The following is a 26609-nucleotide window of genomic DNA, read 5'->3' as shown; positions in this document are numbered from 1 at the left end:
GTGGGCAAAGCCGCGTGAGCCAGTGGTCAGGGCAGAGCCTCAGAGGGGTTGCCAGGGCAGGAGTGAGCCCAAGTCATGGACAGTGGCCTGACTATCGCTGTCCCATTCCTCAGGTGTCTGCAGGATGGTGTGGGGGATGTGGCCTTCGTGAGGCATATGACAGTGTTTGGTAAGTGCTGGATGGAGGGAGAATCATGTGAGCCATACCCTGGCCAGGGGAACTGGTTCTTATCTGAAAGTTTCCTAACATCTAGAGATGGGTGATGACAAGACCGTTAATGATACGGGAGAGTTTCTGTATAAAAATCATTTCTGTTATTTGTACTTGGTTTAGTGTTCAATTTGTTCAGTTTGCAAATCTACTAAACGAATTGAAACAGTATTTAACAATTAATAAAACAAGTTGTAATAATTCAATTCTCTTAGCCACTGCAATATCCATTTCAAATGTAATCACATTCTCCCGAATTCTTCAGTATAAATGGCTCCTAAATGCTTCAAACACCTTAAACAAACACACAAATTATTATAATGATTTCAGAACTTATTAGCACATCTACAACTAGAGGTGTTGCAAAAGCATTATTACTGTGGACAAAAATGTATTTCTTTTGTGTTTCTACATTGAAAAAAATAAACCCTTTTAAGAGTTTTGGGCCGGGTCGCCTGGGTGGCTCAGTCGGTTGAGCGGCCGATTTCGGCTCAAGTCATGAACTCACTGATTGTGAGTTTGAGCCCCACATTGGCCTCTGTGCTGACAGCTCAGAGCCTGGAGCCTGCTTTGGATCTTGTGTCTCCTCTCTCTGTTGCTCCCCCACTTTCTCATTCTCTCTCAAAAATAAAGATTAAAAAATTAAAAAAAAAAAAGAGTTTTGGGCCATTTACCAGAAAGAAACAAAAAAACCAAAATAATATTTCAGGCAAATTGAAGTTACAGAATCTGGGTTTTGTTTTGTAACCAATCAAATTTCTATCACATGCAGAATACACTTGTATTGTTCAAGATGTTTAAACCAAATGAATATTCAGTATGCTAGGTTCATTTTTAAGATAAATGTCTGCTACCTCAAAGGAAACTTTAAGTCATCACTTTTCACAGAGCTCCTTACAACACAGTGTCTTTCTCTAGCATGAAAGAGGAGTTCAAGGTCCTTTGTTGCTTTGTTCAGCTATTCACAATTCACAGTCCCCTCATTATTACACACTGACCTGGTTTGTTAGCATTTTGGCAACTGACGCATGTCTTATTAATAATCAGTAAATTTGATTAGTGGGGTCATTCATGGGTTTCATTTCCCAGAATCAAGCTGTTCCAGATAATTGTCATTGTTATTTCCTCTGGTTGCTCAAGTGGTCACAGTTACTGTGCCAGTGGGCAGAGTCTTCTAGCACTCACCCTGAAGCATTTGAAAACATCTTCACTTTCTGAAAACAACAGGTTGTCCCAGCTTGTCCTCATTTACTTTTAGTGAAAGTCATTTGCCTGCTAATATAGATCACTCATTGCCTTCGAAAAAAAAGTTAATTTATTTACTTTGAGAAAGAAAGAGAAAGAGAGAGAGACAGAGAGAGAGTCAGCAGGGGAGGGGCAGAGAGAGAGAGGACAGAGGATCCAAAGCAGGCTCTGTTCTGACAGCAGCGAGCCCAATGCAGGGCTTGAACTCATGAACTGTGAGATCATGACCTGAGCCAAAGTCGGACGCTTAGCCAACTGAGCCACCCAGGAACCCCCACTCATTGCCTTTTAAGTAGAAGTTTATAAGAGACTATCCATCAGGCTTTTGGGGTACAAGTGAGTGTTGGGGAGCTGCTGCTACCACTGGGACCTTGAGGTAAAGTTCTTTCTGGAGCTATTAGACCATATTGATTTTTTTTAATTGAATTCTGGTATTACTAAATCATTAAAATTTTTTCTTTCAATATAAAGATTTAAAATGTATTTTCTCTTCGACATACCTAACTTGTAACCTTATACAAGAACTCTAATTGTACTCCTTCCCTTTCAGTGTGAGAGTTTATGAACCCCAAAGACCTTCTCTATGAGTTTTCTAGGGCTGCCGTGACAAAATACCACAAACTGGGTGGCTTAAGCAATAGAAGTTTATTGTCTCACAGTTTGAGAGGCTAGAAGTCCAAGATCAAGGTGTGAGTAGGGTGGGTTCCTTCTGGAGGTTCTGAGGGGGAATCTGTTCTTTGCCTCTCCCCTAGCTTTCTGGTGGTTTGCCGGCAATCTTTGGTGTCCCTTGGCTTGTGGTCACACCGGCCCAACCTAAGTCCTTCTCTTCACATGGCATTCTCCCTGCGTGTGTATCATTTTTATCAGCATACCAGTCATGCTGGAGTAGGGGCTCACACTACTGTAGTGTGACCTCATCTTAGCTAATGACAGCTGCAATGACTCTATTTCCAAGTAAGGCCACGTTCTCAGGTAACGGGCATTTAGGACTTCAATGTAGGAATTTCAGGGGACACAATTCAACCCAGAACACTTTCAAATACCAAGACAAGGGGAACCAAACAGTCTGTTTCCCTCACAAGGTTTTCTGGCCCTCTTTGTACCTGTAGAGTACCCTGACTGGGGCCCTATGCCTCCTTCAACTCTTTTACCACCTTTCCCCAGCAGGCTCTGCCTCCAGGGGAGGATTGCCATTTTAGTGGGGGACCTGGACTGTCCTCGCATGGTGATGCATCAGCCTCAGACTAGCTGACAAGTTACCTTAACTCTCTGAGCCTACGTTTCCTCATCTCTAGAATGGCATCATCATATCACTGGCCTCCCCAGTTGCTATGAGGATTAAATGAAAGCCTTCAGCACAGTCTTTGGTGTGCTGTGAGTGCTCAGAAAACATTTGCTGTCATCATTCATATCGGCAGAGTTACAGACATGTGGGGTAGTCAGAGGGGTCCTGGGCCAAACAGACTTCCCGGTCCCGGGTCTATCTGCAGTGAGAACCAGGCATTTCACCTCCTGAGGCCTCAGGTTCCTCATATGTATAAAATGTATTTGGAAAAAATGTTCTTTCAGTCCTCTTTAGGTTGTTAAAAAATTATTAAAGACAAATTAGGTGATACAAACACATTTTAACATTTCATGAAGTTGACAGTCTCCTTTTGGAGAGCTGAAAAATGGGGTGGAAGTCAGGGAGCTTCTATAAATGAATAAAGGACAAGGAAGAGACAAATAGACTATTGACTGGGGCCATATAGTCAACTTTGTCTAGGTTAGAAGGCCCAGGGTTGGCTTGGTGTTCGGGGACTTGCTGATTTGAATAGACTTTGTTTCTGGTCAAGCAGAGCATTTACAGGGACACAAAAGCTGATCTAAATTTTGGTTTACTTATGTGGTACCTCAGCAGGACTAGCTCCATCTTGGGCCTAGAAAGTTATTACAATAAGGTCAAATAGTGTCTGTGATTCAGGGAGCAGCAGGGACCACAGCTCATAGCTCTGTCTACAGTTGGCTCATCTGGGCTTTCTTCCCCCAGAGAACCTGCCAAACAAAGCTGACAGGGACCAGTATGAGCTGCTCTGCCTGGACAACTCCCGGAAGTCAGTGGATGAATACAAGGACTGTCACCTGGCCCATTTCCCTTCTCATGCTGTCGTGGCTCGAAAGGTGGGGGGCAAGGAGGACTTGATCTGGGAGCTTCTCAACCAGGCCCAGGTATTCCCACCCACCATCCTCCCTTCCTGCTTGGGGGAGGGGGTGTCCCTGCTTGGATTTGGGGCATTTTCCTACATTCCCTTCTAGCTACTCTGGAAGTTCTTCTGGGTGTAGGACAGGAACCATGTCACACATCATCTGCTTCACTGAAAAGCCACTCAGTCTGTATACGTTACAGACAGCAGAGGCCATAAAACCCTCACCTTATATCATTGACCTCCTGGTCCAAAGACTCTATAGAAGTGCCTCATTGCTCCATTTTTTTCTTTTCAGTTCTAAAGGGTCCTCACGATGCAGGGCAGGTGCCCCTCCTCTATGGAGTATTCTCCTATTATCTTACTGGCATGTGATCCTGCCCTCCTAACTTCCCTCAGTGGCAGGTTCTCTCGCCATGAGCGTTCTCTCTGTCTGGTGTTGGTGGCAGCCTCTACCATCCAGCCCTTATTCATCCTCTGACCCCTCTCTCTTGGCGCTCCCTGCTCAGCACTGGGGATTCAGAGATGAAGGGCACAATGACTTGCCCTTGAGTTGCTCCCAGATGAGTGTGGGAGACGTGATGAATATACATACAAACTATCACCAGATGAAATGGTACAACCTTGGGGACCTGGATTGTGTACTTTGTAGAGGTCAGAGGAACTAATTTGTAGGGTATATCTGGGAAGATTCTTGAGCCCTGGGAAGTAAGCTGTGTGTACCCCTAAGAAGTACAGGAGGTTGCCAGAGGTCACATTTCATGTACAGCCACTGCAAAAGCAAAAAGTGGACAGACATTGGAAAGACCTTGGGGGTAGGTACAATAGTCAGGAATGGCTTTGGGCCAGCTAGTGGGAGTTGTAGGCAAAGGGCCCTTCCATTGCTTGGAGGCCGGAAAGTTTCCAGCTGGTCCTTCAGTGGTAGGCCTGAGGTAGGAGAGGAGCCCAGGACTCCTGATGTCCAGGCTCAGTGGCAGGTGCTGGACCACTAGCCGCTCCAGGACGAAGACCACTAGAGCCACTAGAGCCACTAATGGCCAGGAATAAGGCAGCCTTCACTGCCTGTCACATGGGAACATGACACTGTGGAGGAGCAGCCGCCTGGCATACAGCAACCCATACCTCTTGGTGCGAATCTCAGGGGGACAGCCCCTGGCGGTTTCCCTGAAGCCGCACATGGCAGACCAGCTGGGATTTGGGTAAAGTATTCCCTGGAGAGAGACGTGAGAAGCCCAGGAACCACAGGGACGTTGGTGGGCCAGGCGCTTTGTCTTTACTCTCAGGTGCTCATGTTTTTTCGTTTTCAGTTTTCCTTATTTGGTTTTGGGTTTGTTTTCCCTTTCCCTTGCTATGCCAGCCTCCCTCCTTCTCTGTTTGTTTTATCCTTTGAACAGGAACATTTTGGAAAAGACAAGTCAACAGAATTCCAGCTCTTTGCCTCTCCTCATGGGAAGGACTTGCTGTTTACAGATGCTACCGATGGGTTTTTAAGAGTCCCTCCTAAGATGGATGCCAAGCTATACCTGGGATACAAATATTTTGCTGCCATTCAGCGTCTAAGGATAGGTGTGTAAGGTTCTGGGAGGACAGCAGAGCAGGAAAGCCAGAGAAGCTTTCCCAGTGCCTGCAAGCCTCATCCTACCCAACCTTCACTGGCCCGTGGAGCCTAAGGGAGCTACCAACTGCATTGGGTTAGTGAGGGGATTTTCTGCTGAGCTGCAGAAAAGGCCTGAATTATGAGATCACAAAAGGGTTTTGAAGACCTTCAGGTTACAGTCAATTTGAAGTAATGATGGTTCTCAGTCCTGTGTATTAACCAGGGTCACCTTCCCAGTGCCCAGGAGAAATAGCACATCCCAAACTGATGTGGGAACATGGCCTCTGCCACTATTAGGAATGAAACTAGGATTTCAGAGGGTGTTAATTCAGCTCTTGCCTTCCTCTGGATCCCTATGGCTCATTTTTTCTTTCTTTCCTTCCTTATTTTTTTCTTCATTTAGTCAACCAATAGTTATTGAGCACCCACAAAAGCCACTGTGTTAGATGTGGGTATACTGTGGTGAGCAGATATTGGGTGAGGGGAGAACAATTAGGCCTACCCCAAAGATAACACATGACTACCAACTGGGGAATGCTGCTGGATGGGAGAACCCAGTCCTGTCAGAGAAAACCCCGGAAGGTCCTGACCTGGGCTGGTGCTCAGAAAACCCTCCCCTCAGAAGGGTGTACTTGAGGAGGTGAGGTCAGTAGGGAGAGGGACTGCTCTGCCTTCATTGTTCCTTCTGACTACTGAGTTCCCCATTTCTCCCAGAGGGTGATAGGCAGGGAATGAGCAGGGATGTCTCATGCCCACTCTGCTGCTGTCAGTGAGGACACCATTGGGCAGCCATTCTGCAGTCAGTGGCACTAACCTCCCAGACGTATGTGAGGACTTATTTTGCATGCTGGGCTTTTCTCCACCTGTCCTAGGTGTGGAAGACTCCCAGAGGGTGCTGTGGTGTGCAGTGGGCCACCATGAGAGGGTCAAGTGCGATGAGTGGAGTGCTGTAAGTGGTGGCGCCTTACAGTGTACCATGGAGGAGACCATTGAGAACTGCATCGCTGCCATAGTGGTAAGGAGGGCCCTACCTCCACAGCTGGGCTTGAACACCCAGATACATGGCCTCTCTGCCCTTTTCCCATATGTCTTCCTGTCAGCCATGAGGCTAAGATGTACCTGTTGTGTGCTGCCCCACCCCCTCCTCAGCCCCTCGCAACTTCACCCAATGCACCCCTCCAGCTCAGGCTGGCCCAAGACCCAGACTCCTTAGGTACTTAGCTCTGGAGTCCTGGGAGCTTTGGGAAGTGGGGTGGCATCCCAGGGTGTGGATTATGAAAGCAAATCAGCCTTCTCAGTCCTTGAGTCATTAAGTTTAACTTTTTTCTGGTGCCAAAAATATTACATGCTACAAAAGAAATGAAAGATAAATAAAATCATTCACAACATCATAACTCAGAGATCATGACCACATAATTTCTGAGTTATGAAGTTGTGTTGTTATTAACTTTCCTTTCTTTAAGAGCAGACAATATTTTTGTGACTAGAAAAAATAAATTTATGGGGCACCTGGGTGGCTCAGTCATTTGAGCTTTTGACTTCTGCTCAGATCATGATCTCGTGGTTAGTGAGTTTGAGCCCCACATAGGGCTTGCTGCTGTCAGCCTGTCAGTGCAGAGCCTGCTTCTGTCCCCTCACTTTGCCCCCTCCCCCACTGGTATTCTCTCAAAAATACATAAACATTAAAAAAAAAAAAGAAAATTATAAATAAAATACTAAAAAATTGACAGAAACCTAGGAGACACACAGTCTTCTTGAAGAAAGAAGATCTGTATTTTGGTAAGCCTTCCTGGGAATAACCCGTACATTAAGATCTGGCAATTTATACAGTCTCCTAAATTTGTCGGTTACAAATTTTAAATGAATTTGAGTGCTCGGGATATTGCCTAGCATATAGTAAGCAGCCAATAAATGTTATCTATTGTTATTATTATTTAAAGTCAGCACAGAAGGTGTACTTTCTTAGATAATGAAATATTTGTTTAAAATATATTTTTAATGGCTGCATAATATTCCACCAAGTATTTCAGCCTCAATTTATTTAACTAATTTCTAAATGCCTACATTTGATTTATTCTCAAATCCTTTGATATTGTAGATAATATGGATTGAATATTTTTGTTCTATGACCTCAGTATTCCCGGGTGTATCTTTAATAGTAATGATAGCTAATATTTGTGAAGCTACTATGAGCCAAGTATGTTTATGAGCTCCTATCTTGTATTAACTCATTTAATCCTCACAATAAGCTCATGAGCCCATTTTATGGATGAAAAAAATATATAGAATAGTTTTGAGGTATGTGTCCTTTAAAATAGATCCTGGAGACTGCGTGGTATAGTGGTCATGAGCTAAGGAATGAAACTATGTTTTAGTCTTAGTGACTGTCTATTAGAGGAATTATTTAAGCTGTCTCTGATATAGTTCACTAATGTATAAAAGGGGGAGGATTATAGTACCTACCTTGTTGGATTTTGTGAGGAATACATGAGATAATCACTGGAAGGTGTTTCAAAAGGACCTGGCGTATAGTAAGGGCTTGGTAATTTTTTGTTTCTATAGTTGCTACTATTTTAAGATAAATTTCTAGTAAGGCAGTTAATAGATCAAAAGCGAAGCATGTGTATGTATCTGTGTGTTTTTATCACAGTGACCTATCTATACATTTTTTGCTCTGCTGTTGGAAAATTTCATTGATTTAAACAATAACCTAACCATTAATGAATTATTTAACTGGAGAAATTAATTGTTTATCGAATGTCTCTGTTGTGATAGTGCTCTGATTTAGTGCTAATGGGATTATGGGAACAGAGTTGAACTCCACCATAGAGAAGAAAACATGTTTCATAGAAACATTAGTAAATACGGTCTCTGAATCTGGCCATGTAGATGGCTGAGTAGTAACAGTCACAAATAAAATGTGTTAAGGACATGTCCAGTACTCAACATGGGACTAATGAGAGGTCAGAGATGCCAGGGAGCATGATCTGGGTTGGGTGCTTGCTCCTGGGTCAACATGTCCAGCTTTCTAAACCCTGTGGTTATATGGCAGAAGTTTTGATTAATCAAAAGTACATGTGACATAAAGCTAATGAGACAGAAAACCTCTGAGGGTCAGTGAGACAGGAAACAGCCTCACTTTTGTGCTACTGATTTATTTCTTCAGAAAGGAGAGGCTGATGCCATGACTTTGGATGGAGGCTTCATCTACATAGCGGGCCAGTGTGGTCTAGTGCCTGTCCTGGCAGAGAACTACAGTAAGTGGAGGCGGTGCCTCTCGCTGTTTTATTTCCTCGAGGCCATTGACATGAAAGATGAAGAAACGATTTAGTTCACTGTTGAGATAATAACTACTGTTGGAATGTAAGAGGCTAGCAGATAATATCCTCTTTCCCCAGAGCCAGAACCAATGAAGATATGGATACAGGAATAAGGCAGAATGAGATCAAAGGAGATCTTTATTACTTAAAAGGTGATATTGGAGGGCATGGTACAGAGCTGGCTGCAGGGCTTGCCAAATTGCCCTTGAGTTAGAGTTACCCACTAGTTCAGGAGAACGGGTCTGTTGGCTTACCCCATGGCTGAGGGCAGAGGAGAACACATATTGTCATAAATCTTCATTGAAAAGATCCAAACCAACCTCTCCCCACTCTCTTCAATAAAGAAAGGAGGGGCTGAGCCACATGAACTTCAATACTTGTGCCAAATTTACTAGTCCAAAATCAACTCACCCTAGCTGCACCGGAAGATTGAGGGGTGATGCTACAGGGTCATGTTCTTTAGTGCGGATCCTTTCACATAAAAAAATAAAGCTGGGAAAAAGAGAATTTCACCAATATAATTTATGAAGTACCCCATTGGTTAGGTGGTGAGCAGGAAACCATACATTATTCTTCAATACAGAAAAACTCTGCTAAGTAAATAATGGTAGCTCCATTTTGCTGATATAAAAACTAAGGCTTAGAGAAGTTAAATGATGTGTCCAAGGTAGAATGAAGACCGTATCTAGGGTTTTCTGACTCCATGGATTCGATTTTTCCCCTCCAACATAACGAGAATATGATTGCCTGCCACAGTCCAGGGTTCTGCAGAGAAGAAGGATGTCAGGATGATTTCAATCACATAGCAAATGCAGAAAGATCTTTGCCGGGATCTTCAGTGGCCTCTGCCCCTCTTGAAAGGGCGTCTCATTTTCTTTCTCTGTAACCCCCTGAGTGTTGGGGAGATTCTGAGGTGGAACCTAATGTTCAAATAGCAAAGGTCAGGCAGAGAGGGGTAAAATAGGCCTACAGAAACTTGCTTGTTGATAACCAATGACACACTGCTTAATTTTATCCTTCACTCTTGAGATTGAGAAGCTCATGACTTTGGACTGAGTAATAGGAGAGTTTCATGCCATTATCTTGGTTTTTGTTTTTTTTTTTTTTTTCTTTTTAGTGCCTAAGGATGAGTCTAGGTGTGTGAATACACCCATGGAAGGTGAGTCAGAATCAGTAACACTGGGGTCAAAGATAAAGGCCATTGTTGGGGGAGAGGGTGGGGAGAGTCTTAAAAATAAACCAAAGTTATTAGAGTTGTAAGAAAATAAGAAGGATGATGAGGAGAAGCCGCCAGTACCACAGCTTATTGTTAAGGAGCAAATCCGTCACGAAGCTGTAGCAATAATTCCCATTTGTAGGGTATGTTACAGTCAACAAAGGACTCCTGCCTGCACTATTCTCCTTTAGCCTTCTCAGCGGTCCTCTAGGATGTGGGCATCATTATCCCGTGTTGTGTAGATGGGGAAAGTGAGGCTCAGGGCTGCACAGCCAGGGAGTGCCTGCACCTGGGCTAGAGAAGAGGTAGTGTGACTGGAATCCCTTGCCCTTCCCGACACACCACCCCGCTCCTTGTCACATGCTGCCTGCCCATCTCTGCACCAGGAGGCAGGAGCCTGTTCCAGGCACTTCCGGGCCAAGTGGAGGCCTCATGAGAGAGGAGAGTCATACCTGCTCTAATGAAGAGGAGGAGGAAGATGAGCTCAACCCTTTAGCTTTTGGCCAGCTGATTTTAATAGCAGAGGAGCTGACCTCATCTTTAGAGTAGACCAGGTGACAAGTTCTCCCATCTGTGTCTCCACAAGGGCAGAGAGGGTCTGAATCTGTCCTTGAAGTACCTACTCTTGGAAAATGGATCAGTGTTTCTTAATCTAGTGTAGCACCTGGACCAGCTGCATCAGCATCACCTGAGAACTTATGAGGAATGCAAATTCTTGGGCTCCACCCCAAATCCACTGAGTCAAAAACTCCAAGGATGGGGCTACTGTTGTGTGTTTTTTTTTTTTTAATTTTTTTTTCAACGTTTATTCATTTTTGGGACAGAGAGAGACAGAGCATGAACGGGGGAGGGGCAGAGAGAGAGGGAGACACAGAATCGGAAACAGGCTCCAGGCTCTGAGCCATCAGCCCAGAGCCTGATGCGGGGCTCGAACTCACGGACCGCGAGATCGTGACCTGGCTGAAGTCGGACGCCTAACCGACTGCGCCACCCAGGCGCCCCTACTGTTGTGTGTTTTAACAAGTCCTCCAGCTGATTCTGATACACATTAGGTTTTGAAAACAACAGTGACAGAGGATCCTGAGGTGAAAACAGATGCTTGCCTGGGCTTGGAGCACCCCAGCACCAGCAACATCTCTGTTCCCTGCTAAGAATGGAGTCATAGAGGCCCCGCTGTGCCCACACTCCACCAAGCTGCCTGGGGTGCAAAGCAGCTCCCCTGCAGCAGCTCCCCTTCATGTGCAACAGAACCCAAGCCCTAGGGTATGCTGCCCCTCTCCCCCTCTGCTTTCATGGCTAACAGTCTTCAGTGAGTTGTGTCTTCACCCTCAATCCTAAGGGCTGGCATTTTTCTCAGCCATGCAGTCTATCGATTGGAGAATATGTGAAGTCAGAAGGAACTCTGCTTGAAGAATGGTTGACATTGCCAGGAACTTCAGTGATAGGCAAATGCAGGTGGACAAAGATGCTTAGAAGACAGTTCAGGGTGGCTGACTGGGATGGAGAAGGTTAGATGTGAGTAGAGATGGAGAGGTATCAACCCCAAAGCCACACACACACACACACACACACACACACACACACACACACCAGATGACAGTAATTGATGCTATTTGTGCAGAAACAGCTGCACCTCAGGAAAGGCACTGTAACAGAATTTGGCTGCTGGAATGGCGTAATAGAGCACATTCTGGTAAGCAAGGGTTTGCTGTGGCCTTGGGAGAATCTGTTGCAGTGAAAGAAGGGCTCTGGTACTGCTTGTGCCACAAGCAGCGTAGCTGGAAACCCAGCAGTGTAACTTCCCCGTCCTAGTCTAATGTACAATGTGCCCATATTAGCACATCTGACCCCCCTAAATCAGCCCCTGGGATGAGTATCATTGCCACCATTCTACTGAGGAGAAACTGGGGATCTAGATATGAAGTGACTTGTCTGAGGTCATTTAGGAAGTAACTGGCAAGGCAGATCTTCCACCTGCCATGTTGACTTCCAATTTTTCTAGGCTTGAATATTTAGAGACCTGAATCACAACAGCAAGAGAGGGAGTGTAGTGGGGAGAGGGGTTCGGAGAGGGCGGTGGAGAACCATACCAGCTTCTAATTCTGAAGATTTATGATTCTAATCTTCTTATAAATTTAGGTTTGCTGTTTAGGCCTCACTCCATAAGCACATTCAGTATTGGGATAGGAATATATGAAATATCAGTGGTGTTCCCATTATTTTCAGGAACAAGACAAGAAGGCCTACTCCCACCAAAGACACTGGGCATTACTTTGAAAGTGAATGCAGTATAATTAGGAATATATGTATATTCCTAATTATATATATACATATATTCCTAATTATATATATATATATATTCCTAATTATATATATATACACATATGTATATATACATATGTATATATACACATATGTATATATACATATGTATATATATATAATTAGAAAAGAATTTTTAATATTTGGAAAAAGATTAAATTGTCACAATTAGAGAAAACAATATTGTCATGTCTAGAAAATCAGAAACTTAACTTTATTTCTTTTTAAAGTTTATTTATTTTGAGAGAGAGAACACAAGCGGAGGAGGGGCAGAGAGAGATAGGGAGAGAGAGAATCCCAAGCAGGCTCTGCAGTGCAGAGCCTGATGCAGGGCTCAAATTCACAAACCATGAGATCATGGCCTGAGCTGAAGTCAGCCACTTAATGGACTGAGCCACCCAGGAGCCCTGAGATTTAATTTTAAAAAAGAAGTCATTAAAGCTCTTTCTTTATGACTTAACGTTCAACAGAAATATTTCAACAGGTGCACACTTATATGTATAAAAATTTATGCAGATGATATGTAATCTGGCAAAGTGGGTCACAACATAAATGCCCACCAGTAGGAGGATTACAAAATATGGTATTTCCATATAGTGGAACATAACTTAGATTTAACCAATAAACAGAATGAGATAGTTGTATCTATTTCTGCTGAATCGAAAAGGTGCCTACAATATATCATCTTATAGTAAAGAATGTATAGCAGGATAAAACTGAAAGTATGAAATACATGTGTAAAAATTTCTGGATGCATGCATGTAGACATGTCTGGAGCGCAGTCGTCAGACTGTTTGGCCCCATACTTAATAATGATAGTTATTGGAAGGGTCTTCTGCTAAAGTAAGGTGAGGGGTTCAAGCTATTCCCCCTCCCCTGAGAGAGTGGCAGGAGGGGCTAACTGTAGCAGCTCTAGAATACATTTTCAGAGGGTCCTGGAGCTACTGAAATTGCATCTTGGTATCTGTGTTGCAAGGTTATTACGTCGTGGCAGTGGTTAAGAAACCAAGTGCCGACCTCACCTGGAACTCCCTGCAAGGCAGGAAGTCCTGTCACCTCGCAGTTGGTACTTCTGCAGGCTGGAACATTCCCATGGGTTTAATATACAACAAAACTGGGTCCTGTAAATTTGGTAAGTATGTTCTGGGAGGTGGTGTGGCAGCCCCTTCCTTGGGCCTGTGCCTGTGTAGGAGAGAAATTCAGTTCAATGGCAAGGAATGCCAAGGAATGATATAAGTGGGTAGTGGGGTCAAGGGCTGGGCAGACATTACAGGTGAGCTTCACCTCTGCTTGAATGGGTGCTCCCCTTTCTCCTCACCTCCTCACTTCTGAGGGGAGAGGCTTGGCCCAAAGGGCAGATATCAGGGAAATACCCCTTTCTTTATGTATTACCACTAGCTCGGGGAACAAGCCTGGGGTTACAGAGCAAGAGTAGTGTGTGTGTGTGTGTGTGTGTGTTGTATTGTTTTCCCATATAAACTAGATTGGCTGCTTTTTAAAAACTGAAAACCCTATACCAGTAAGTCCTTGGACACTTTATCTTTCACTTTCACCCTTATCTCCCTTAGATTCTCATATTCGTCATTTTAGCAACACTCTTGTCAATACCTAAAAGGCCCTTGGTCCCCTGCTTTCTCTCGCCATCTCACAAATCCCATTCCTATGCAAAGCCCATTCCCTGCTCTCTTCACCCTCTGCACCTTAACAGCTAAACATGGCTGGAGAAGTCACAGGGCCCAGCAGTTCATTCCGCTGGAAATGCTCTAGCTGCTGGCCTCAGTGGGCCCCTGGCACTCATGAGCACCCCCACTGTGTCTCTACGCCAACCACCCCCCCCCCCGCACACTTCCTAATAATTATCCTAATGTCCTCACTGTCCACACATTTCCATCCCACACCCATCTACCAAGTTTCTCAGCAGATGACTTATCTCAGCCGCAGAGACAATTGAAATGATCAGAAAAATTTCCCCTCACCATCCCACTGCCGAAGCTGTGGGCCTACTGATGGCTATATCTACTCAGCCTCCCTCCACCTGTGTTTTGCGTGGGGGCCCCTCCCCCACACCCTTCCCTAGAGCCTCACCCTTTTGGTTACTTCTTCCTCTGGTGTAGCCAACAATTTCTTTCAACATTGAACTCACCCAATGTTTTCCATTTTTAAAAGTCCAGCCTCTCTCAGCAGTCTCCTCCCACTTTTGACTTGTTTCTCCACCTCTTTACTGCCAGACTTCTTAACAGCAAGGTCTGAGCCAATCACCTCCCACTTACTCCTCTGCTCCCTGCCTTCTGGCTTCCCTGTGTCATTGCATAAGGAAGAACTCTGATCAAGGCTACCCATGACCTCCATGTTGCTCAGCTGAAAGGTCATGCTCCACTCCATTCCTCCATGACTTTTCTTTCTTCAAATCACCTTAAAACACTATCTCCTGACTTTTGTGAAAACACACTGGTTTGGTTTTTCTCCTACCCCTACAAAATGCACTTTCCCATTCTGGGTAATAAATGTTTCAGTTGCTTAAAAAAATTTTTTTCTCCTACTCTAAACTCAATCCTCAGGCACTCATATCCATACCTACAGCCTTAATTACTATCTAAACAAATAATACTATACATACAAAACTAGGCACATAACCAGTAGTAGATAAATGTTTGCTGCTATCACTATTATTAGTATTATGTCTATATGTTGATAACTATTACATTGTTATCCCTAGCACAGATCACTCCTTGACCTCCAGAACTGCCTATTTGACATTATCTAGTTGAATATCTCAAAAGCACATTAAGCTCAAAACAGAATGCATCATCTCTGCTGAGCCTGGTCCTGTTCCAAAGCTGCCTAGCTCGGTGGAGGACCCTATAGTCCATCCACTTGTGCCAGCTGGAAACCAAGCTGTCATCCTGCATGTACCCATCCATCACCAGTGATGTCAGTTCTCCGCGCCCCCACCTCACCACCATCTCCCTCACATTAGCGCTACCCTAGTCCAAGCTGCCTTCATCTCTCCTGGGCTACAACAGTAACCTGCTGCCTGCACACCACATCTGGGCTGGATTCCATCCATCCTGTTGCCAGACCAATCTTTGCAAAGTGCAGACCTGCTATATCCTGCCCACTATACCTGGTCTACCATTGCTACAGCCCTTCAGAAGCTCCTCATTTCTCTAAGGATAAAAAACAAAATCTACACAAAGGTATAAAAGGGGATCTGGACCTTGCCTTCTCCCCACTGACTCTTGCAGTGGGTGGTCCAGCTCAACGACCTCTATTAACCTTTCTGTGTCATTTGCTCCCCACCCCAACTCCTGCCCTAGGCCTTTGCAGATGCTTCCCTGTCTGGAAAACCTTTTCCTATTCATTCTTCACCTCTCTACTTAAGGCCTCTCCCTGACTCCCAGGTCTGCACTAGATTCCTTTATCTGAAGGTGTAGAACCATATTCTTCTTTCCCAGAGCAAGTGGGGGTTGGTGGGGGTAGGTGGATAAATTCACTGGTGTGGCTACTTAAATTATGACTGTTGCTCACAAGCTTGGGTTCCCGGACCGCAGGGCCTATGTAACGTCCTTACCACAGTGCCCTGGGGCTCAGCACAGTGCTTGGCAGCTGGGTCTCTCAGGCCCCTTCCTGGATCTGGAGTCAAGATGGAATACCTTGTAAGGAAAGGCAAGGGAAGCAGAGGGCAGGAAAAATGGGGGACAATTTCAACCAGCTGGGACTTTCAGTTTTGTTGTGTCTCTTAGGATTACAACTGTGTCTGTCCTTCCACACCTCTGCCCTGTGCCACTTCTATTCCACAGACCCTTGTCCCAACTTCAGCCAGTTCCCCTTTACTCTAGTTGCAACCTTTATTTTTTAGTTCCCTAAGGTTCTTATTTCTAATAATATGGTACCAAACACCTGAATGTGGCAATTCTAGGGATAAAATCTGGGGCTCTCTTTCTAACATAGGCAGGCAGAGCTGACCTCCTCTGTTTTCCTGCACAGATGAATTCTTCAGTCAAAGCTGTGCCCCTGGGTCTGATCCAGATTCCAGTCTCTGTGCTCTGTGCAGTGGTGGCAACGACCCAGCCCATACTTGTGCTCCCAACAACCATGAGGGATACTATGGCTCCAGTGGGGCATTCAGGTGAGTAGTGTCTATGCACCTTTCTCTTTGGCACCAACCCAGTGAACTTCTTGTCCTTTCATCTTTTCTATCGCCCCAGCATCTGGGAACTGCATTTAAGAGGAGCCAGAATTAGAAAACAAAACTGTAGATTCCCACCGGCCCCAAGGACTCAAGTCCAGCTCCTTTCTGGAACACTTTTCTGCAGACCCACCAGACTTAGGGCACCTGAGGAGAGGCAAGAATGAGGGGTACAGGGTCACAGCCATGCTTCTACTTTTGTTCTTTTCTTCTGTGTGATTGTGGACAAGTCATGGAATCTTTCAGAGTCTCAGGTTAAAATCAGAGGAGGGGTACTGGGCGTGTGCTTCTTACATCTGGCTGATGAGTACATTTTAAAAATAGATATTCCTAGGCTCCCCATCCATTCAAGAAACAGTTATTGAGCACCTAGTATGTGGCAGGCACTGGTCTAGGTAGAGGGGTTAGAGCAGCAACAAGACACATGTAGGTCCTGCTCCCTGTCTCCTCTCATGAGGAGAGTAGGACAATAAATATAAATGAAGGGCCAATCACTTCCTGACTGAGGTAGGAGCTACAAAGGAACAGAAGGGGGTAGTGTGGTAGTGACTTGGATAGTGGACAGTTTTGATAACAGCAAGTGGAAGGGACTGTATGAATTGAGGATTAAATATTGACAGGGAAGGGCACCAGGGTGGCTCAGTGGGTTGGGCGTCCAACTTCAGCTCAGGTCATGATCTCATGGTACATGCATTCGAGCCCGGCCTCAGGCTCTGTGCTGACAGCTCAAGGCCTGGAGCCTGTCTCAGATTCTGTCTCCCTCTCTCTCTGCCCCTCCCCTGCTCACATTCTCTCTCTTGCCTCAAAAATAAACATTAAAAAAAGTTTTTAATATTGACAGGGAGTCAGACCTCAGAAAATCTGGAGGAAGAGTATTAAGGAAGAAGGAACAGCAAGGATACAGGCATGGGGCAGGACAAATTGTGCCGTGTTTGAGGCCAGAAAAGGCCATGATGGGGAGGGGGGGTGGTGCATGGGTGAGAGGGGATCAGGGGTGTGCAGAGCTGGAGCTGCGGCATTGAATATGTCTCTGTGCCCTATCAACCTGATCAGGGAGGTAGATTTAATTCTAAGTGTGCTGAGCAGTACGGGACACTTTGAGGCAGTAGGCATGTTGTATGAATCAGGGTTGTGTGGAGAATGTGTGAGCCTCTAGGAAGGGCCCCTTTATTTGTCACACTGCCAGATGACTTTGTCCTACCATCTCTAAAATGTTCTCTTTCATAAGCCATACATAAATTACATATTTTCACAGATCCACTACAACACTATATACTGAACATGAAACCTAGGCTAACGTAGTTTTTGTTTTTGTTTTTACATCAGAAAGTGCATTGGTATTAGGGTTGATGGTCTCCTTGGCACTAATATAATATTACAGAGGACTGGAATTGTCAGAGCTGTGTCTTGAAACACAACTTGTTCTCATCCCCAAATGAAGGACCAGTTTTCAGTCCTTCCATTGCTTCATCTACCAGACCAGTGTCATTGGTACCACCCATCACTTCCTCCCAATGGATGCATTTTCCTCCTTGGCTCCAGGACACCACACTCTTTGGATTCCCTCCTCCCTCTCCTGCTATTGCACCTGTCTCTTTGTTGGTTCCGCCTCACTTCCCCATCCTCAATATGTTGGTGTACCCCAGGGCTCTGTCTTTGGACTTCTCTCTTCATGCTCACACCTTTGGTGGTTTTATCTACTCTCGATCCATCTACATGCTGACAATTCCCAAACTTATGTTCCTGTTCTCTTCAGAACTCCAGATGAAACTCCAGACTGCCTAGTGGGCATCTCCACTTGGATTTCTAATCACTGTCTCAAATTTAAATGTCCCAAACTGAGCTTCTAAAATTTCACATACTCCCACCCAAACCTGTACCTCCAGCAGTCTTACCCACATCAGTTACAGGCAACTCCATTTTTCCTTTTGGAAAAAAGTCAGAACCTTAGTGTCTGCTATCTATGTCTACTTTCTTTCTCTCAGACTCCATATCTGGTCCTTCATCAAATCATGTTGACTCTACCTGCAAAGGGTAACCAGAATTGACCTCATCACCCATCTCCACTGATATCACCTTGATCCAAACCACCATCATCTCTCTCCAGATTGTTATCATACATTCTTAAAGGGTTAGGAGGCATCTGCTCTATCCTCTTCTCCCTCCTACATCCAGTCTATTCCCAACATATCAGCAAGAGTGATTCTGTTAGAATATAAATCAGAGTATCACACTTCTCTGCTTAAAACCTTCCAGTAATTTCCCGTATCACTCAAAGTAAAATTTAGGGTCCTTCTTTGACCTATAAGGCCTCTTTATGACCTGGGAAGGCCCTTTGTGACCTCATCTCCTACATCTTTCCCCTTGCTGTATCTACTTCAGCCATCTTGGCATCCTAGCTATTCCCTGAAGACATCAGGCACACTCCTGCCTCAGTGTCTTTGTACTTGCTCTTATTCCCACTTAGAGTATTCTTCCTCCTAATATCATAGCTAGTTGCCTCATTTTCTTTAGGATTTATCAGGGAGTCTTTCCTGGCCACTGTAATTTCACATACACACACATATGCCCTTACCAATATTTCACATCCCCCTTTCTTGCTTTATGGTTTTTTTTAAAGCACTTTTCACTCTATAGAATACTATATATTTTATCTACTTGTTTAATTTGTTTTCTTTAATGTAATGAATAAAGACTCCTTTGGTTGCAAGTGAAAAAACCCAAGGAGCTTCCACCTTGTAAGGACTAAGATTTGAGCCTCAGGAGACAGCCAAGATACTATAAAGCAAGAGTTGCCAGATAAAATTTAGCATGTCCAGCCAAATTAGAATTCTAGATAAACAGTGAATTAATTTTTAGCATAAGGGAACATACCCTGCTTCTCTCTCTCTCCCTCTCCCTTCCCCCCGTCCCCTCCACATCTGCCTCATTTTGTCTTTCCCTGCAGGATGGTTTTCTCTATTTTTCAGTCTACATGGAAGGAAATGTCTGTGATTAACATTATTACAGAAGCAGTAAAGCACAGACTATAATATGTTCGTCCCAATTCTCAAGAAATGGGATTGTCAGCCCAGTTCCAGTGAAAGTTTGAGTTCACACAACTCATGCAGTGATGTTGCATTGTAAAGTTTTAGCTGCTTCCACCGTGACCAGGTCGATTGGGGGAGATGGGGGAAGGAGTCAGTTCTCAAAATATTAAAGCTTGGTAGACAAACAAAAGTCAATAATTTTTAAATAAAATTATATAAAGGGAATTTTGTTTTCCTAGATACAAAAATTATGTTGTAATACTATATAATACTGCAATATTATGATCAGTACAGAGTTGTTTATGTGCAAGAATGACAAATCAGTGGTAGAGAATAGACTTCCAACACTTATACGTGGACACATTATATCTGGTCTATAACAGAGATAACATTTCAAACTGGGGAAAGGATGAACTTGAGAGACCAGATAAAATGAGTATAGTGAACTGGCCCCTGGATCTGGTGGGAGCAGATTCAATAGTGAGTCAATCCCATAAACTGACCAGCAGGGGTCAGTGAAGGTGGTGAGAAGAGATGCTGATTGTAAGTGCAATGATTACTTGTAGGTGTTTAGATGAGTCCGGGAGGGAGGCCCATTGCTGAGGGCAATGTGGGATCAAAACAGGGATTATTGTTTTTTAAAAAAGAAAAGTATAAATGCTGACAAAAAGAGCCCAGGGAACAGGGAAAGACTCCAATTGCATAAGAGAAAGAGGAAAACTATGAGAAAGTGCCTGAGAGTATGGGCAGGAATGGGATGCAAGGCACCTGGGGAGGACACCTGCTGGGAGGGAGACCTTTGTTTCTTCTCTGTGCCTGATGGGCAGGAGAAGAGCACTGGAGACTTGGACTAACAGATTTGGCTGGAAGAAAGCCCATGTGATGTTATCTGTGCTTTCTCTGGGAAGCAGGAGGACATGTCAGAGTGAGTATTGGGGAGAGGGAATATGGAGAGATAGAAGTATGTGGAAATTTGGAAAACATTTTAGTCACTGCTCTATAGAATGGGGAGGTGGCTATCTGAAATAGTGGTTCTCACCACTACAGCACAGAATCTCCTGGGGAGATTGTTAAAACACAGATTGCTGGGCCCCACCCCCAGATGTTTCTAATCTAGTAGGTCTGGGGTGGGGCCCAAGAATTCACATTTCTAAAAGATTCACAGCTGGTACCTATACTGCTGATCCCAGCTCACACTTTGAGAATCACAGATCTAGAGTAGAGCAAGGAACACAGGAATGCCCCAGAGAAGTTAATGATCGGGAGGGTCTCTGGTCTGCCTCCCTGCTGAGGTACAGACACACCTGAGGCAGATGATCGTGCTTATTCAGGACTGGGACTATATGGAGAGTGGGTGGAGGAAAGAAATAGGGCAAGACTTAGGAAAATTGAATGGGAGTAACTGATCCTAGCTAAGTATAGAGGGACCTGAAGTTAGAGAAAACTGGAGAGGTGCTCCTGATAATGAATCATTAGTATCAATTGCCAACTGACTGGATGTCATAGAACTGATTTTTAGTATGTTCAACATTTCTCATAAAAAATGGACCTTAAACACAGAGAAACATTTTTCAGGGGATTAATCATGAAAACATATCTAAGTGGTGCACATTAACTTTTATTAAAGCTGACTAGACATCTGAATGTGAAAAGACTCCTTCAAAATCATGTCTTCCATGCTGACTTTAATCTCTAATGTGAGTTTTTAAAATTTTTTTTTAACATTTATTCATTTTTGAGAGACAGACAGAGCATGAGTGGGGGAGGGGCAGAGAGAGAGGGGGAGACACAGAATCCAAAGCAGGCTCCAGGCTCTGAGCTGTCAGCACAGAACCCGACGCAGAGTTCAAACTCATGGACCGTGAGACCATGACCTGAGCTGAAGTCAGACGCTTAACCAACTGAGCCACCCAGGCGCCCCTCTGATGTGAGTTCTGATCCAACCAAAGAGCCGTTCTTGAATATCCCTGTTAATAGGAGAACACAAGCATCTTCTCTGGAGAAACCAATCAGTATTTCAAATAAGGAACCAAACAAGGGTTATTATCTACAATAGAAACAAAATGAGCAGATTTCTTTTTCAATGTTTGTTTATTTTTGAGAGAGAGATGTAGACAGAGCATGAGCATGGGAGGGGCAGAGAGAGAGGGAGACACAGAATTTGAAGCAGACTCCAGGCTCTGAGCTATCAGCACAGAGCCCATCGTGGGACTTGAACCCACGAACCATGAGATCATAACCTGAGCCAAAGTCGGATGCAACTGAGCCACCCAGGCACCCCAGGCAGATTTCTTTTTCTATTACATTTCCCCTCTAATTCCCAGGGACAGTTGGGTGTTACAGTTGTGTGTGTGGATGTGGTCAGTGTTAGGTGTGCCTGGTGGCTCTGGTGGAGGGGGTGTGAACCCCTAGGTGGTTCCCTCTGGTTGTCTCTCCCTCTCACTCCTATTGATCCTCCTCACTAACTGGACCCTTGCTGTGCAGGTGTCTGGTTGAGAAGGGAGACGTGGCCTTTGTGAAGGATCACACGGTCTTTCAGAACACTGATGGTATGTGTCTGTACTGTCCTTTCCTCCCTTGGAAAAAATCTGAGTCTCTTATGGGAAGTCACTCCCCAGTCAGGTAACCAGGAAAGTTTATTAAAGCGTGTCTAGCTCCCTTAATATATAGGCAATCCTTAAATATTCTGGATACAAGTTTTTATCAGCTATATGGATTGAAAATATCTTGTCCCTCTCTGAAAGACTTTTCACTTTCTTAATGATGTCTTTTGATTAACATTTACATTTTTAATATAGTTAAAATTTAATTTTTAATATAGTTCAACCAATCTTCTCCTTTTTGGCTAGTGCTTTTTTGGGGGATGTTTAAGAAATCTTTGCCTTTAACAGGACCGAAAATGAATTTTCTTTTCTATTTTATTTTTAAAGCCTTATTATTTCATTCTTCCATGTCTCTATGATTCTCCCAGACATTGGTGGTTGGTCATATCCCCCCGGTGAGGCCACCTTGACCAAAGCTGTCTGCTGTGGCTGACCCACCTTCCTTCCCCCTAGGAAAGAACACTGAAGCATGGGCTAAGGATCTGAAGCATGAAGACTTTGAGCTGCTGTGCCTCGATGGTACCAGGAAACCTGTGACTGAAGCTCAGAGCTGCCACCTGGCCAGAGTCCCAAATCATGCTGTGGTCTCAAGGAAAGATAAGGCAGATTTTGTAAGCAGAATTCTCTTCAACCAACAGGTATGGCCACACAGGAGGTCCTGTCCACACAGTCCTCCCAACTGAGTGCTCAGGTCAGTTGCAGAGCTGATAGGCACACCCAGCCCAGTCTCATACCCTTTCTCCCTGGGACTTTATCCCTGGGATGTGGAACTAGATTCTTGCAACCCTGCCTCTGATGAAAGCAGAAAGCTAGATGGTGGCCATGTTCACTTTGTGCTCTGGGGCTGTCTAGGGTATCAAAGTGGACTGAAAAAGCCTTGGACATGTGAATATCTGAAGTATCTCCCTGAGACTCACTTGCTTCTCTGAGCAGACTCCTGGTACCTCCTGGACTTGTTCAGTTCCTCCATGAGAGCTGTCTCTTTCTTCTTCTGTCACAGAAATAAGGGTGTTGGCTCAGAGGCCTTAACACAAGGGTGAGGTATTTGTGGGAAGAGCAGAATGGAGGCTGTTCTACCTGACCTAGGGTGGGTCCCAATGCATTAATGAACCTGGGCAGGCCAAGCACTGTTTCAGGCTTCATGAAAGTTCCAGAGCTAACATTCAAACAACTCATGACCTCTACAGGCAGCCAACAAGGGCTATGGAGTAGCAGGATGCCTAAATCAAATGATCTTAAGGAAAACCCAAAGCTTCATCTGCCTTTTGCACTCACACACCCCATTCCTGGAAGAGCCCCAGATGAACATTCCATGTCTTCGCATATGCTGCCCACACATCCCAGTTAAAGGATTATGACCCAGGGAGAACTGGCAAAACAAAAGGCTCTCGGTCATGGACTTTTGAAGGGGTGCATCTCCCAAAGGGCAAGCTGCCCCCATGGCTACAGGGGGGCTGAACGAAAGAAAGGAGAGGAGGGGCAGGAAGAGATGGAAATGTTCAGGTGCCTGGGGCAGATCTAGGGAATAGCAGAGGCAAGACAGCAAGGGCTTCGGGCAGCAGGAAGACAGGCAAGTGTGACCCAGAAAGTTGAAAATATCCAGCAGTGATTGGTGGAACTGTGATATAGTGGCCAACTTGAAGCTTTTCCTATTTAGCAGTTAATTTACATACATCATCTTACTATTTAGGGTTATTATCTTTGTTTACAAATGAGTAAACAAGGTTTACTGAGCTTAGTAAAGAATTTTCCTACAGTCACATGACAAACAAAAGCTAGGCCCAGGATCTGAACCCAGAGGCCATGCTCTTTGCCATTAATGGTGCCTCCCAAACTGTTGCTGTGCCCCAGGGTTCCAGGTGCTGGAGCTAAGCAGCCCAGCAGACTTAGATCTTCTGAGGCAGAATACACAACCTTGTGCTCCCTGGTGCTGCTGCTCACTCTCTGCCTGTCTGTCTGTCTGTCTGTCTGACTCAGGAGCTCTTTGGAAGAAATGGGTTTGAATACAGGATGTTCCAGATGTTTGAATCCTCAAACAAGGATCTGCTTTTCAGTGATGACACTGCATGTTTGGCTAACCTTCAGGATGAAACAACTTACAGAAAATACTTAGGACCAGAGTATCTTATGGCCATTGCTAACATGAAACCATGTTTACACTCTGGTGAGTAGAGTATTAAGGACCATCGTAAGCCAAGCCCTGGGCCTGTACTGATAGGAACATAAAGATGGAGAGGGCTTGCTCCTGGCCCTGCAGGAGGATTCAGACTTACCAGTGAAGCAACTCAATTAGACAACAGTATAAGACTACCTGAGAAAAGACCAAATCATTTGAAGGAGACAGAGAGTACAATAGAACTTGAGATCATTTGGAAATTGGACTTGTTTACTTGTGCATTTCCATTTTTTTTTTGCTAACAAAATGAAAAGGTACACATGTGTGAGCACTTCAGTATAGGGAGAAGGTTGGGAGATGACTCACAGCATGACTCATAGAGGATCAATTTTCAAAGATTTTAAGTCAAATGTATAAATAATATTAATAGAAACAAAATGAACTTAGCACTATAATATGCCTTTATATGTATATTTTATATATATGTATATTTATATTTAAATATATAAATAAATATATATTAAAATGGCATAGTTTATACATGCATATATATGTTTTTATATATGTGTATGTATTTTAGAATGGCATAGCTGCCTCAAAAAGGATTCAGTTGGAGAAATAAAATTAGAGCTGGGATAATCAAATTGCTGGGGGTGTGCCTGAATTTTTGTTGAATTATATTATGTGTTGGAGATGATGAGAGCAGGAGGAAAGGAAAATGTTGGTATTTAAGTATAGCACTGACATCAGGAGATAGACAGAGATTTTTAAAAAAATTGTTATTACCTAGCATTTACTTTTAGAAAAGAGGAACAGAATTGTGTTTAGCAAGCATAGGCAGTACCTGAAGTTCTTTCTCTTATGTTTTGCTTCACAGAACTTCTGGATGCCTGTACATTCCACGTACATTAAACACTGATCAAAGTGGACAACCATATGGGGATTCTCAGTGCCTGAGATATGGTGGGGCCACATTCTCACTTGTCTGCATCTGGGCCTGTGTTAACCTCAGTTATTTTGTAATTATGTGCTGGAACTGATAAAAAAATTAAAATGAATGAAAATTATTGTGTCTTCTCAGAAAACTTCATTAAATGTTCTCAGATTTCTTTTGAGGGGAGAAAACTATGTCTTTATACTAGAGTTATGCTTCTGAATCTAATATCTATTAAATTGTACCTTTGTAAAGAACTGTATAAGACTAGCTCATCTTCCCTCCCCATTCTTTATTTTACCCAAGAGTCAAGTCACTTAAATAGAATATAAGCAATAAATATGTCTGAAGGGAGTCTGAGTGGTGATTACAAGTGTGCCCCAAAAAAAAAAAAAAAAAAAAAAAGCATCAGTGTGTGCTGTATCAAGGACTTACATAATAAAAACAAAGGCTAAGGAACGAGTTTGTGTATTTTAAAAACATATTTGAACATTTAAAATTCACAATGTTAAGTGGAATCAAAATCCTGACTCAGATTAATTGGAAAACATTAAAATTACTGCAAAAAAATCTAATCTTACTACCCTTTTATAGTCAACTTCCTTAAAGTGGGATTTATACTCATTTCTTTTAAGTTAGTTTCTTATCAGAGATTTTGTCATACCTAGTGTTACCATAATTGCAGCTTATGATAGTGCCTCAGTAAAAGTTGAATGGGAGCCTAAGTTATACATTGTTAAATGTTAGTTTTATGAGTGTGGACTTGTGCTTCTGCCTGTGAAAGAGTAACCAGTACAGGACTTGCCATCCTTCCATGTACACTTGAAAAAAATATGTATTCTGTATTTTGGGGTGTAATTCTATCGTGTGTAGATCTGTAATATATAGTGTAGTTCTATAAACAGCAATTAGGTTAGGTTGGTTAATGTTATTGTTCAAATCTTCTGTCTTAACTCATTTTCTATCTACTTTTTCATTAATCACCGAGAGAAGAGGATTGAAATCTCTAGCTGTAAGTATGGATCTGCTCATTTCTCTTTCCAGTTCAGTCAGATTTTGCTTTATATATTTTGTTCTGTTAGGTCACACACATTTAGGATGTTAGGCTTTCTTGATGAATTGGCTGCTTTATCATTATGAAATGTTCCTATGTCCCTGGTAATACTTCTTGTCTTAAGTCTACTTTATTGGATATTAATATGCCCACTTCACCTTTCTTATGACTAGTGTGTGCTTGGTCATATTGTTTGCCATTCTTTTACCTTAATCCATCTGTTTATATTAAGGGGGGTTTCTTATAAAGAGCATAGGGTTGGGTCTTTCTTTTTTCATTCAGTGCAATAATCTTTATCCTTTTAAAGGATGTATTTAGTTCATTTATATATAATGTAGTTATTAATATTTGTTTTCTATCTGTCTCATCTGTTCTTTGTTTCTTACTTCCTCTTTTCTGCCTTCTGTTGGATTGTTTTTTAGTATTCCATTTTATCTTCTCTACTGGCTTTTACCTATTCTTTTATTTTTTAATGTCTTCTCCAAAGTTTGCAATACTTATCTTTGTTTTAATACTAGTGTCAGATAATGTTATACCAGGATACAAAATTAATATAGAGAAATCTGTTACATTTGTATACAATAATAAAG

General features: G+C 43.5%; 1 protein-coding gene across 1 annotated transcript in view; it reads left to right on the top strand.

The window, feature by feature from the left end:
- The window catches only part of LOC123611546 (inhibitor of carbonic anhydrase-like), a 56650-nt gene extending 31552 nt beyond the window's left edge, over positions 1-25098 (top strand). The window contains exons 6-17 of the mRNA XM_045503593.1: positions 114-169; positions 3486-3664; positions 5034-5205; positions 6109-6251; positions 8403-8493; positions 9674-9715; positions 13071-13226; positions 16082-16223; positions 21797-21861; positions 22369-22553; positions 23893-24079; positions 24909-25098. Coding sequence (XP_045359549.1) covers positions 114-169; positions 3486-3664; positions 5034-5205; positions 6109-6251; positions 8403-8493; positions 9674-9715; positions 13071-13226; positions 16082-16223; positions 21797-21861; positions 22369-22553; positions 23893-24079; positions 24909-24943 — 1453 coding nt within the window. The 3' untranslated portion in view covers positions 24944-25098. The remainder of the gene's footprint in view (positions 1-113; positions 170-3485; positions 3665-5033; positions 5206-6108; positions 6252-8402; positions 8494-9673; positions 9716-13070; positions 13227-16081; positions 16224-21796; positions 21862-22368; positions 22554-23892; positions 24080-24908) is intronic.
- Positions 25099-26609: the final 1511 nt, after the last annotated feature.

Source organism: Leopardus geoffroyi, chromosome C2 (assembly GCF_018350155.1).
Source record: "Leopardus geoffroyi isolate Oge1 chromosome C2, O.geoffroyi_Oge1_pat1.0, whole genome shotgun sequence".
Lineage (NCBI taxonomy): Eukaryota > Metazoa > Chordata > Mammalia > Carnivora > Felidae > Leopardus > Leopardus geoffroyi.
The sequence above is the reverse complement of the archived record's forward strand: the minus strand, read 5'-3'. Positions and strand labels throughout refer to the sequence as shown.